Consider the following 12,962-nt stretch of genomic DNA (forward strand, 5'->3'; position numbering starts at 1 on the left):
AGGAAGGGAAGGGAAGAAGGACATTTCTTTCTTATTGTCTATCTCTCTCCTTACATTACTTAATATATTCTTGCATTCTGTCTACTTTTTTGTTAGTATTATTAATGGAATACTATTCCATAGTTAACATATAAATCATAGTTCATTTAAATGTCCCATCTGACAATTCTAAAATCTGTGTCATATCTGTGTCTGGCTCTGATGCTTACTTTGTCTCTTCAGACTCTATTTTTCCTTGCCTTTAGCATGCCTTGTAATTTTTGGTTGAAAGCCAGACATGATATATTAGGAAATAGGAAATGAGACAAACAGGCCTTTAGTGTGAGGTTTTATGCTAATCTGGCCAGGAGTTGGGCAGTGTTTAATGTTTGTTGTAGCTATAGACGCCAGAGGCTTCAGATTCCTCTAGTGCCCTTGTTTTTGCCCCCTCTGTTGTATTTGGGCTTCCCTAAAACGCCTCCTTAGATAGTCTCTGCATCTTGCAGCTCTTGCAGGTGTAAACCACTATTTTTATACTGGTATGGTGGGGAGCAGGTGGGGTAAGGGAAGTGTCCCATAATCTAATGATTAGATCTTAAGCATTTAGTGGGTCCATGGCCCTGCACTGTGACCTTCACAACTGCTTCTTAGCTTCTTTTTATTCCCTTAGTGACACAGGAACCCTAGAGGGGCTAGAGTTGGAGAAATGCCCTTCTCCCCGGTGGTGTAGACTCTAGCAAAGTCTTTCCTCTAGAGTAGGCCTTTGTTATGGAGAATGCTCTGGGTGTATTTCACAATGCTTTCTCTTCCCCTCCCCTTGCCAGAACCACAAGGAGATCTTTTTTGGCTCTTCACCAAGAGAACCTGATGAGGTTCCTGGAGGTAAAACCCACAAAAATGAGGGGGACCACCTAAGACTGCCCCCACCCAGGAGTTTCTCACTCCAAGCCACTCCACATCCAGCCTCCAGCAAGCCGTCAAAATACCATTGTTGAAAGTTAAACTGGGGCATAAACTGGGGCATATTACAAATTTTAAGAGTTTATTTGGGCAAAAATTTATTTGACTGTGGCAGCACCAAACTGGAACTGGTTAGGAGCGCTCCTCTGACAGGAGCTCAGGGAGATATTGCATAGAGCAGAAGTGGAAGCAACGTAAGGAAATAATTGGCTATAGCTTCAAGCCTAGTTGGCTGTTTGTGATTGGGTGTCCTTAGGTTTCAATTTCGTAACTTTGAGGCACTTGCAAGCTTAGATTTTGGTTTGCTTATGCAGGCCACCATGGCATTCGAGTCACCACAGTCTAATGTCTTCCTTGTTTAATTAATCTAACACCACTTACATGTTCCTACCAGTTTGTGGCTTCTCTTCCAGGTAGGCAAACGTCAGCTGTGACTTTCTGGATTCTCTTCTCTCTCTAGATTTCAGGTGACAGTTCCCTTTGCGACCTCAGTTCTCTGATGGGCCCAGGGAAAGTCATTGTTTTCACCTTGTTCAACTTTTTCTTGTTTTAAGGACGAGTGACGATGTTCAATTTCTTTACATGTGGCAGCTGAAACTGGAAATCTGTAGGCTAATTTCAAACCAGCAAAGACTTTAAAAATAAAAAAGCCTACAGATGGAAGCCAAAGCGGTCTATAGATGATTTTTCCATTATTTAGCAAATGGAAAAACTTACATAGTTTTTTCAGAGTGGTGAAATCTGTCTGTGAGTCTGACTTAGTCTTTAATTTCATCTGGTCAACCAAAGAGTGATGACGTTGACAATAATTATTACAAGAATGAGACATACATTTCTAAGACCTTAGTTTAGTTATTCCAAAATGGCAAAACAAGGGAATGTAACTCCTAAAAGTTTGTCATTTTCACTAAAAAATTGAATATTATTCTTCTTACTTCCTAGAGGTTTCCTCACCTGAAATGAGAAAGGGGGGATTTGAAAGCCAGAATGGGGGCCAGCCTGGTGGCACAGTGGTTAAGTTCGCACGTTCCGCTTCTCGGCGGCCCGGGGTCACCAGTTCGGATCCCGGCTGCACACATGGCACTGCTTGGCAAAAGCCATGCTGCGGTAGGCGTCCCACGTATAAAGTAGAAGAAGATGGGCCTGGATGTTAGCTCAGGGCCAGTCTTCCTCAGCAAAAAGAGGAGGATTGGCAGTAGTTAGCGCAGGGCTAATCTTCCTCCAAAAAAATAAATAAATAAAATAAGCCAGAATGTTGTTGCTTTTATTTGTTGACTTGCATTGTCTCACTAGTTATTTAACCCATAGAAATTTTGCTTTCCCAATGATCAAGAGCTTATTTAGGCCAGGTGCTTTATCAGAGTCTTCTCCTTCAGCCTAGCATGTTGCTCTGCAGACAGTACTCCTTCATTAAATACTTGAATTAAATTGGATGTGGACTTATATGACTCTTTATTGCACTGGGTTGCCAGAGTTCTGCCATGAGCTTTGTGTCCCAATCTAGCTTGTTATTCTTATCTCTTGGCTTAAAATGTTCCGCCTTGCCAAGGGCTTCTGTGAGCAAATACTTGAGTAAAAAGAATTACCCCATTTCAAAAGGGCCTGAATATGGTTTTTCACAAGGCCTATTACAGTGCCTTATACCTCATTATCATCTACTGGGGAGTCATTGTGCATCTTGTAATGGAGGCTAAATTCATATTTTTTATCACCTGATTAGTATTTCTGAATTGGCTCTGGTGCCAAAAGGAATATTTTCCCTTCCTGTTTCTCCTTTTCAGTAGTAATATAAACATAATAAAAAGCAGTAGAATACATCCCCTCTCCAGAAACAAACAAAAACCAATTACAGTCGATCCTGGGGGAAGTGTTCAGTGGAGAAAGCCAAGGAAAGCAGAGAGAATGCTGAATACTGCTGTTATCTGTTCTCTCTGCCTAGCTTTTTAGGATCATATTTTCACAGCCCAATTTGGATTCTTTCATGCCCAGGTGGGGAGGAAGAATTTTTGTCCTCAACACATGATTGATGTGTTGAGATGCATGACGTTTAATCGGGGAGAGGGATCCGTTCCTTTTAGGGCTAATTTGTGCTATGTGTTTTCTGGCTATGGGTCAAAACATAGGGCAGCCCTAGGAAGCAAACTGAGGAAGCATTACTGAAGGTTTACTCCATGCTGGCCCGGCATCTGTCTGCCCTTCCCGTGGTCCAATGGGAAGAGAGCCTGGGAATAGCAGGAGAGTGAGAGGGCTGGGGAGGGACCGGGGGCAGCCCTGTCCCCACTCTGTGGCCACTGCGACCACCCTGCTGTGCTGGGCCTGGGCCTGTATGTCCTCAGAGCAGCTCTTTGCCCTTCCTGTGCTGTGCTGTGCATCACAGAGAGGCCGACCTCTGCGAGTGTGTTTCCCGGGCTTGTCTGGACTTGGTTTTGCCCTTAGGGCTGGTTTTCTTGCTTTGGTGATCTCACTAATATCACCATGCTGCTTGTTTCCTTCTTCTGTTTAACCTAATCATTTATAAAATGAAATTCTTTCCCTTATTTTTCTGGCTTCTGGCTGGAGAGAGATTAGACGTCGGAGGGTCTTGTCTCCTTCTTGGCAGCAGGAAGGCTCACAGCATCTCCAGCAGTGGCTGTATCTCCAGGACCTGGTGCCCCTCCAGGGTTCCAGCTTCCACCAGGACACCTGGCTCAGGCTCTGGCAATGCCTCCTTCTCCCTCCATCCCTCTACCAAGGGCTTCCTGCTTTGCTAACATCTGAGTTACCTCCCAATTGCTTGTTTGGCTTCTCAGCTTTTCCACCACCTGTACAGACAGTTCCCGACATTAAATCCCCTCTGTGGGAAGTACTCTGAATGGTTTCCATTTTCCTGCTCAGACTTTTGACTGCTCCCTATGTCTCTGGTATGTTTGTCTTAGCCCTAGTAGGGCAGTTCCTCAATGCCAAATCTTTTATTGTTGCAAACTTGCTTTTTAAAAAGTTAATTCAGAACAAGCATGATACATGGTGCTAATGTGCCATCTCAGTAGGTCATTGTGGACACTTATTGCTGGAAACTCATAAGACCAAGTCTGATACCTGATAACCTAGAAGGGCTTGGGTACACTTGTCTCAATGAACTTTAACATGACAGAACAAAAACTCTTCCAAAGGATGAGCAAAGATGTCTCTAGAAGAACAGAACAGGTGGGATGGGGTCATGGTACCTATTGTGTAAGCACTGGGGTGAGATAGACCTGGATTCAGCTCCCAGCTCTTCAGCTTATTAGGTGTGTGAGCTCAGCCTCTATGTGTCTCTGGCCTTAGTTTTCTCAATAAAAATGAGAGTAATAATAAAATAAGGATGTAACACATGTAAAGATGCATGTGTGGACAACACATGTAAAAGGCCTGACACAGGAAATGCTTGGTCCTGCCTTCAGGGCTGCCTTTCTTGTTTCAATTCTCACTAATATCACCATCCTGCTTCTTTCCCTCTCCTGTTTAACCCAATCATTTGTAAAATGAAGTGCTTTTCCTCGTTTCCCTAAAGCACAGCTGAGGTGAGATTCTCAAAAGGAACTTTACTTGAAAGCCAAGAGAAACCAAAAGGAAATAAATAAGCAGATACAAAAGCAATAAAGTCATGCTCGTAATGGAGGGGTCCCTGGAGAGGCACTGGCCAGTGACTTTGTTTCCCAGGGACCTGGCCTACCTGTCACAAACACCCTCTGTCTCACCACATACGGCTGCTAGGCACCAGCATAGTTCTCAGAGCATAGGAGCTTGCCTAACCGAATGTAGTGTTCCTTTCAAAGACGAATTTCTCTTCCCCCAAAATGAAACTTTCCCTGCCTTCACCCTGGCTGTGTTCCTTGGAGGTTTATTTACATAAAGAGACTGTCCGCTTCTCAAAGCATCCGTTCATTGTGTTGCTAAATCCTAAAGCTAAAATCTTTGAGCCAGGGAAGGTCATGAGAACGCTGCCTTCCAGCAAATTAAATAGTCTCTTGGTCCTGAAACTGGTACTAGGATTATCTAGCTAAAAGATGACCTTGTGTACATTTTACAAATCAAAGGAACAATTTTGGTTGAAGCCTGTTGCTTCCTAATACTTTCTTCTCAGGGTTCCAAGGAACCAAAAAAGGAGCTATCCAACCAAATTAACTAACCTAGGAACTACTTGTTAGCATTTTGTTAAAATATTCTGTAGAATATTCTACAGAAATGGCTATTTCTGTAGAAACAAAAGGATGCAATCTTCAAATGATGTTTCATTGCACCTATCAAAGAATAAATATTCATCGGTACTCCTCATGCATGGGCATCTTCTTGACCTCTAGCTCAGCCAGGCTCTCAATGACTATGGCAAAGGAAAGTAGATTTTTTCATAGGAAAGAAAAGGTTACCTCAGATGCTAACGCCACATCCATCTACTCTAGAACACATGTACCTGCACCTCTTTCTTCCAAGACAGGAAGAAGACATGAGTTTCTACTATTATTTTCAGCAATTCAGAGGCCTCTCCAATTTGCATACATAACCAGGCGCAGTCCTAGACATATAAACCAACCTGTGTAATGGGAAGAGGCAGGATGCATGACTACTGGGAGCTTATGACTCGGAAATAATCAGCGTGTTTTAACTGCACACGTTTCCAGGGCCCTGGTGCATGCTGGTCTGGTGCTTTTGAACATTTTTCCGGATGACTTGGCATCACAGAATTTTCTCTGTCTTCTTTGAGGTGGTGGTACAAGCACAGGGGCTCCATGAGCTCATGGTCCCTCTCCCATCGGAAGGTCTGCCATAAGGGAGTGTGGGCTCTTTCAGGGCAAAGTCAGTCTCTCTTTAAAGCTACTGTTGAATTGGACCAGATTGGCATTTCTTGGTCTCTGCTGGCTGTAAAAAGTAGGCTGCTAAAATGCTATAATATTGCTGGACACCTGTGCACTAGTGATTCCAGGAGGAAAAAAGAACACGTGCTAGATACTAGCGAGGTGATGAAAATGGTTCGTGACTTCAGTGAGATTTCAGTCATTCTAAATAAATCTGTGTCTCGTCCATGCTTCTCTCAAAGTTTAGTATTCTTTTCTCTTTTCCCTTAATTCTATTATAATATTAAAAGCATCAACCCATCTGAAATTTATTGTTGATAAAAAGGAAGGTATATGTTTATACTTGTATATTTGTATTTAGGTACACAATGTATTTTTAATTATATTGATGTTTATTTCCCCCATTGGTTATGTTTTTTAAAATTAGGACTAGAGAGAAAAGATATCAATTTTATTTTCAATGTAATAGTTTCTATTTGCAAAAATTAGGGGGTTTACTATAAAGTACAATAATCTCTGTATTAGTTTTTTGTGACTGCTGTAATAAATTACCACAAGCTTATTGGCTTAAAACAGCACAAAGTAATAAGTTTACAGGGCTGTAGTTTAGAAGTTTCACTGGGTGAAAACAAAGGTATTGGCAGCCAGTTCCTTCTGGAAGTTTTAGGGGAAAATCCATATATTGTGTTGCCTTTTCTATCTTTTAGAGGCTGCCCTCATTCCTTGGCTCTCGGCCTCCTCCATCCTCAGCAAAATCGGGCTGAGTCTTACTCACTGCTCTCTCTGTTTCCTCTCCTACTCCCTCTTCCATTTTTAAGGGCCCATATGATATATTGGAGCTGCCTGCAAACACCAGAATCTCCCTGTTTTGATCCTTAACTTAATCACATCTACAGGGTTCTTTTCGCTGTGTCATCTAATATAGTCACAGGTTCTGGAGATAAGGACTTGGACCTCTCTGGGGTGGCCATTATTCTGCCTACTGCAAGCTCATAAGTGAACCTACCATCTTTTCTTACTTTCTGGAAGTGGCATGCACAGCATTGTATTGATGCTTATACCACCACCTTTAATTGAATATAACTTTCTTCTCCATTCAGAGATGCCATTACCGGATATCACAGAGAAATAGAGGGAAGGGGTTTCAGCACGTCTGGGGGAGTTAACTGTGTAGCAAGTCCTTTCCCTGGGATTCCAGTTCAACACCTTCATCTGAATGTAGAATGTAGATAATGATAGGAGCTTCATCTAGATCCTAGAGTTGTTCTTACAGTCACAGAATCCCGAAAACTGTTCACCACTTTGCAAAAGGAAGAGATGGTACACTAGCTGCCCCAGTGCGTTCTAGGAACTTGAGTGCATAAACCACCAAGAAGCGCCATTTAAAAATTAAAACTTTCTTTCTAAAAATACACATCTCAGGGGCCAGCCTGGTGGTGCAGCAGTTAGGTTCACAAATTCCTCTTCAGTGGCCTGGGGTTTGCCGGTTTGGGTCCCGGATGTGGACCTACACACAGCTTGTCAAGCCATGCTGTGGCAGGCGTCCCACATATAAAATAGAGGAAGGTGGGCACGGATGTTAGGCCAGGGCAAATCTTCCTCAGCAAAAAAAGAGGAGGATTGGAGGCAGATGTTAGCTCAGGGCTAATCTTCCTCAAAAAAAAAAAAAAAAAAACCACAATTGCAGAAAAAGAATCTTAACTACATGAGACAGGTTGAAATTACTCATTTCCATTCTAAGTCAATGCTTTATCCCCATCCCCTGAGATGGGTCATTTTAATCTCTACTCATGTTTATCTTGTTTTGCTCGTTCCTCTGCACTGATGTTTGTTATGCTTTGAGTAGACATGGAGTCCCTTCTCATTAAGCCTACAAACATCCAATCATTCCTATCTGTTTGGTTTTTTTCATTTTTAACAATTTATTTAAATTTTGGCAAATTGAGCGGTCTAATTTTGCCCTTTGAATGCGTATGCATTCAAGTTCTTTAGGCAGATTTTATCTCTCATTTTTTAAATTCTATTTTGAGTTTTATAAAACTGGATGTTTCGTATTATCCCCCAACCCATAATTTTCTTTAGCAAACTTTTTGTTTAATTTTCCTTTGCTTTAACATTTTATTTTTCAGACACCTCTCATTGAACCTCACGTTCCTCTTCGTCCTGCTAACACCATTACCAAGGTAATGGGCTGTAGGTGGGTTGATGAGCCATCAGAGATAGCTTCTTAAGTAACCACTGGAGGTGGTCCATGTGTCAGAGCCGCACACCAGGAAACCTCGGGTACATTTTCTAGAGACACTAAATGTTCAGGGTGTCTCGGTTCTCAGCATAAAACAGTGACGTATCACACAAGTGAACAACGTACATGTATGAGTGAGTTGTATTTTTCAAGCCAGAGTCAAATTGGAAAGTGATTTAAAGATTCGTCTGGTTTGTTTTCCTTCTATAAACTCTCCTTCCTTCTCTTCCCCTCCTTCCACCTGATTAAAATGCAGGTCCCTTCAGAGAAGATCCTCAGGGCTGGAAAAATTTTACGACACGCCATTCTCTCTCGAGCAGCTCACATGATTAGAGATAGGAAATACCACCTAAAGACGTACAGGTATGTGCGATGACTCTGAAGGCTGCGGCCCTCACATTCGCGTTTAGTGAAACGGGGACAAACTTGCCTTTCCCTGTTTTCCATCTTTGGGCAGCATGTTTTATAATCCTCCAGGTTCTGGAAGATCTAAGCTTGCCTTGGATCCCTGCTTAACTTCAATTATCCTTAATATTCGCAGAAGTTACTCCTAAACTAATTTGCTTGAACATGGTTTAATTGTGATGAACAAAGAGAAGAAAATTTTTATATTTCTATTTACTAGTGTTTTTTAGGAAAACTTCTGGATTTAATTGAGATTTACCTAACATTTACTGAGCATTTATTTATGCTTGAACACTTGTACCAGGCCACTTTCCATACATTATCTCATTTCATCCTTACCACAACCCGCAAGGTAGGTGAATGGCCATTTTTCAGATGGTAAAACCAAGATTCAGGGGGATTAATAGTTTTCCTTCTCCAAGCCACATATCTACTGAGTGGCAGAGCCAGGATTCAAACCAAGGTTGGTTGACTCCCAAATTCAATGATCTTTTCATTCATTCTATCATTTATTCATTCCACAAATTTATTAAGCACCTACTGGCACCAGGCACTATTGTGTTGCAAGCCCTAAGCATACAGGAGTGAAAAAAAGCATGCAATATCCTTTATGGAGTTTGCTTTCTAATGTAGGATTTCATTCTAGTATGCCTATAGTAACTCTGTCTTACATCCCTAATCATGTAGACTAAGGACTCATTATAGCTGTCACAGGGGTTAAAAAATTATAGACTGGGGCTACTGGTGATTTCGTTGAACCTTCTGTGATGACTGAACCATGGTGGGTCAACTACGGATTCATGTCTAATCTTTAACTTTTGATGTTATGAATTCAACAAGGGTTTAGGAACTAGAATGGCCTACATATGGATGGCACGTAAGCCTTCCCTCTCTCCCCACACCCATGGTTCAGACTCACGGCCCTCTTTCAGCAATCAGTCAGGCTCTCTTTCCCATTTAGCCTAGACATGACCTCAGAACCCATCAGACTTGGCATGAGTCAAAACCCATTTGATTCACATGAACCAGATTCATAAGACACATTGAAAAGCTAGAATATGAATTTTAAAATTACCATGCAGGATCTATATCTTTATGTGACTATCAACTATGATAGAACCCATAAAATTATACCAAGTTCACCCTATAGCAAACCTTCAAGTGTGTCTGCTTCAAGATCCAGTCTCTTCCCCAAGGACAGAAATGGAAAGACATTGCAGTTCTTCCCCTTTGGATCACTTTTTCTGCATTCCACGCAAACTAACACTTTTGCTTGCATTTGTCGTGAATATGTTTACAAGACCAAAATCGACAGTTTATTTGTTGCATTTAGATTGGCCTCTTCTTGATAGAATTTTGGAAATGAGAGGGGCTTTGAGAAACACTTTGGTCTTATCAGTAGCACATTTCTCTTGAACACAGTCCATCTCGTAAGATTGTTCATCTAGCCCTTTGAATGTTGATATTTACTAACTACTATTTTGCGTGATTACATCTGGAAGTCTTCTTCAGCCCTGGAAGTTCATTCTTTCTAGAGTCTATGGTCCCTACACACTGCTATAATTTAAAGGGAAGTACAGATTTTTTTTCAAAATCATGTGTCATATGTTCCCAGAGAGAGTTCAATCTCTTTAGCTCATTAAGTGGCTCTTAAAATCTCATATGGCTAAAGGACCTTTTTTTTAAAAAAAATTTTATTATTTTTTCCTCCATTTAAAATGTGATTATACTTTTTCAAGTGTTGACTTGCGTTAGGGAAATTCCATTAAAATATGTCATCTTTGGTGACAAATAATGGAAACTAAAAAGTCAGCCACCATAATCTCTTTCTTGCTCCATAGTACTAAGATTTTAAACCCCTGAAATATAGGTGTTATGTCTATTCCACACCCTATGACACAAATTAACGATCTGTTGGTAATAACCTGTGGACTCAACTGGAAGCCAGAGGCATGATTTCTTTTTCCTACAGCACAGTTTGAGTTCCTTGTCCCAGATCTTGTTCCCAGTTCCATCCTTTCCCTCCCTCCTACTCCTTACCCCATTATATCATTGCTGCAGCGTTTGGGTGTTAAAGTCTCCGTAGATGCGGTATCACCCCCAGAGATCACTATCCCAGAGATCTGCTGTCAGTTCTAGAGTGGGTAGAGATCATTAAGGGAGAGGAAACCTGGTGATTCCATCAGGTACAAGGGGCACAGCCGTGTGTCTTTGCTCTGTATTCTGACTGCAGGACTCTCACACCCTGTATGAGGGCCCAGAAACTCTGAGAGCATCTCAATTCCGTGTACTCTTTTCAGAAAAGGTAATCATTGAATTGAAGACCACATGAAATTGATTTTCTCTACTTTTACAAGACTTTTTCCATTAATAAGTTCACAAATTAGAAGAGGAATATTTTGAAAGGCCATATAGTTCTTTCAGAAAGAATGCTAACTAGGTGCCTCGCTGCCTATTGAAGCTCTAATGTGTGGATGTAGATTGTAATCAGAGCAGTGCTGGAAATCTAATGGCCTTCTCAGTACATCCTCCTCGTGAAATAGTCTAGGATCTGGCCCGAATCAAGGCATCACAGGAGCTCTGATAGATTTCAGAGTTCCTCGAATATTAGAACTGGAAATGGCCTTAGAGGCCATCTTTTCCTCCTCCTTTCTTTTACAGATGAGAAAACTGAGAACCAGAGAGTTAAACGATATAGCCAAACTAACATAGCTAATAAGTAGCAGAGCTGGTGCTATATCTCATCACTCCTCCCAGATTAAGCCTCTTCCTAAAGTGGCACAGCACCAGGACGCTCTTCCAGGTTAAACTAGAGAGGAGCTCCCCGGGTTTGACCTAGCCTCAGCCCATGCCCCAGAGATGGTGATATCCTTAGCATGGGAGAGGAGGCCACCAGTGACTCAGACCCAACTGCGATGACTCCCTGCCTTGTTCCATTGTCCCTTGCGATTCATCCCTCAGACTCAACATTCCATTTCCTCCCTCATGCCACCAACACCTGCATTTCTCTCTCACCCCACTGAAGATTGCAGTATTTCCTAATGTGTATGTCTATAATTACATGTTTCCTAACTAGTGCATGTAGTTTGCCCATCTTGACCAACTTACCACAGAGGGACATCTTAGGGATGAATGTGTGACACTACACAGAAAGCATTTGGAGCTCTTCAGATGACAGGCTCTGTAGAAGTGCTGATGCTCATTACACAGAACTTTTTTCAAAGAGATGTGCGTCGCTAATTGCTTGTTTCTCCCAACACCCCTCTGAGGAAGATCAGTAGTATTACTTGAAAATATAAAGTGCCATATAATTTTGCACTTACACAGCGCCTTACAGACACTAACTCACAAGGCTCAGGTGAAGGAAGTCAGAGTTTTGCTTAGCCTTTATTTTACACTGAGATTTTCTGGGACTGGCTCAAGATGAGAGAGTTTCTGGCCGTGGGATTAGCTTGCCAGGTAATGCTCCTGTCTAGCGGCCCTTCAGTCTCTACTGGTGCTGCAACTTGCAATGCTCTTTCATTTAGCAGGCTTGCTGAGAAGATTCTCTCATAAGCTGGGCAGTTTTATTGGTCTGGACAAGAGTTTGAGAACCTGAGGCCACACCGTGTGGTGTTTGTCTGCAGTAAGACCTCTTATGGTAGAAGAGCATTAAGCTCTCTGGGAGGGTCTCCTTTCCGAAGAGTCATCGTCATCTGCAAGGTGGTCATTTCCCATCCTTTCTGTCGCACCACCCCTTAGACAATGCTGTGTGGGAACCGAGCTGGTGGACTGGATGCTGCAGCAGACTCCGTGTGCCCACTCCCGGACTCAAGCTGTTGGGATGTGGCAAGTGCTGGTGGAAGATGGTGTTCTCAACCATGGTAAGATGAGCCACAGTCCCTGGAAAACCCTCAAGAAATGCTAATTGTGTTTCCCTGGCTAAGTTATTGCTGAACTCCCAAATGGGCAAGAAAGAATTATGCTCCCTTTCAGGACCCGCTGAGTTAGCATCTTCATTTAGCAATACAAATGCAGTAAGTGGATGCTATTGATTGCTATGTTCCACCATTGTACCTTCCTAACTTGGGAGAATGTATGAAGGGAAAATGAAATTGCAGCCTGAGTGCATCAGTTCCAATTATGTTTATTAGTTTGCATTCACAGTTCATTGATAGTGTGATTATATTCTGAGCATTCCATAGTAGTCTTGATGCAGGGGCAGAATGAAGAACAATGAAATGTGTGGCTGGGCTGATGACATGAAAGAAAGTAATGAATTCAGAAGCTGCCTTTTAACTGTGGCATTATCTAGGAGAGCCAACATGTATACTCACAGGATGACCATATTTAAAATCAGGAATGTGCTCTGCCATGTGGCCCCTGGATATCTGCAGGGGCTATAATTGAGCAAGGTACATATGCAGGTCTGGAGTGTGACTGTGGTTGAACTGCTCATGCCACTTGTTGGAAGACTACTTTTCCAAACTGATGAACTATGAAAATCACTCATTTAATTTACCAACACCTAGGAATCTAACGATGGTCTTGCCAGTGTTTCTCAGATGTTAAGGTGCATACAAATC

The 12,962-nt window shown here is 42.1% G+C and overlaps 1 protein-coding gene across 16 annotated transcripts in view; it reads left to right on the forward strand.

Annotated features, from left to right (window-relative positions):
• Positions 1 to 12,962, forward strand: part of RAPGEF4 (Rap guanine nucleotide exchange factor 4) — a 299,972-nt gene that overhangs the window by 196,765 nt on the left and 90,245 nt on the right. For 11 of the 16 annotated variants that reach the window (XM_070508109.1, XM_070508118.1, XM_070508117.1 and 8 more), the window contains 3 exons: positions 7,880 to 7,933; positions 8,249 to 8,355; positions 12,139 to 12,260. In XM_070508109.1, coding sequence (XP_070364210.1) covers positions 7,880 to 7,933; positions 8,249 to 8,355; positions 12,139 to 12,260 — 283 coding nt within the window. Of the gene's footprint in view, positions 1 to 7,879; positions 7,934 to 8,106; positions 8,127 to 8,248; positions 8,356 to 12,138; positions 12,261 to 12,962 lie in introns of those variants that run through there. The other 5 variants (XM_014846624.3, XM_070508108.1, XM_070508112.1 and 2 more) reach the window with 2 other exon arrangements.

The sequence above is a fragment of the Equus asinus genome, chromosome 4 (assembly GCF_041296235.1).
Source record: "Equus asinus isolate D_3611 breed Donkey chromosome 4, EquAss-T2T_v2, whole genome shotgun sequence".
Classification (NCBI taxonomy): Eukaryota; Metazoa; Chordata; class Mammalia; order Perissodactyla; family Equidae; genus Equus; species Equus asinus.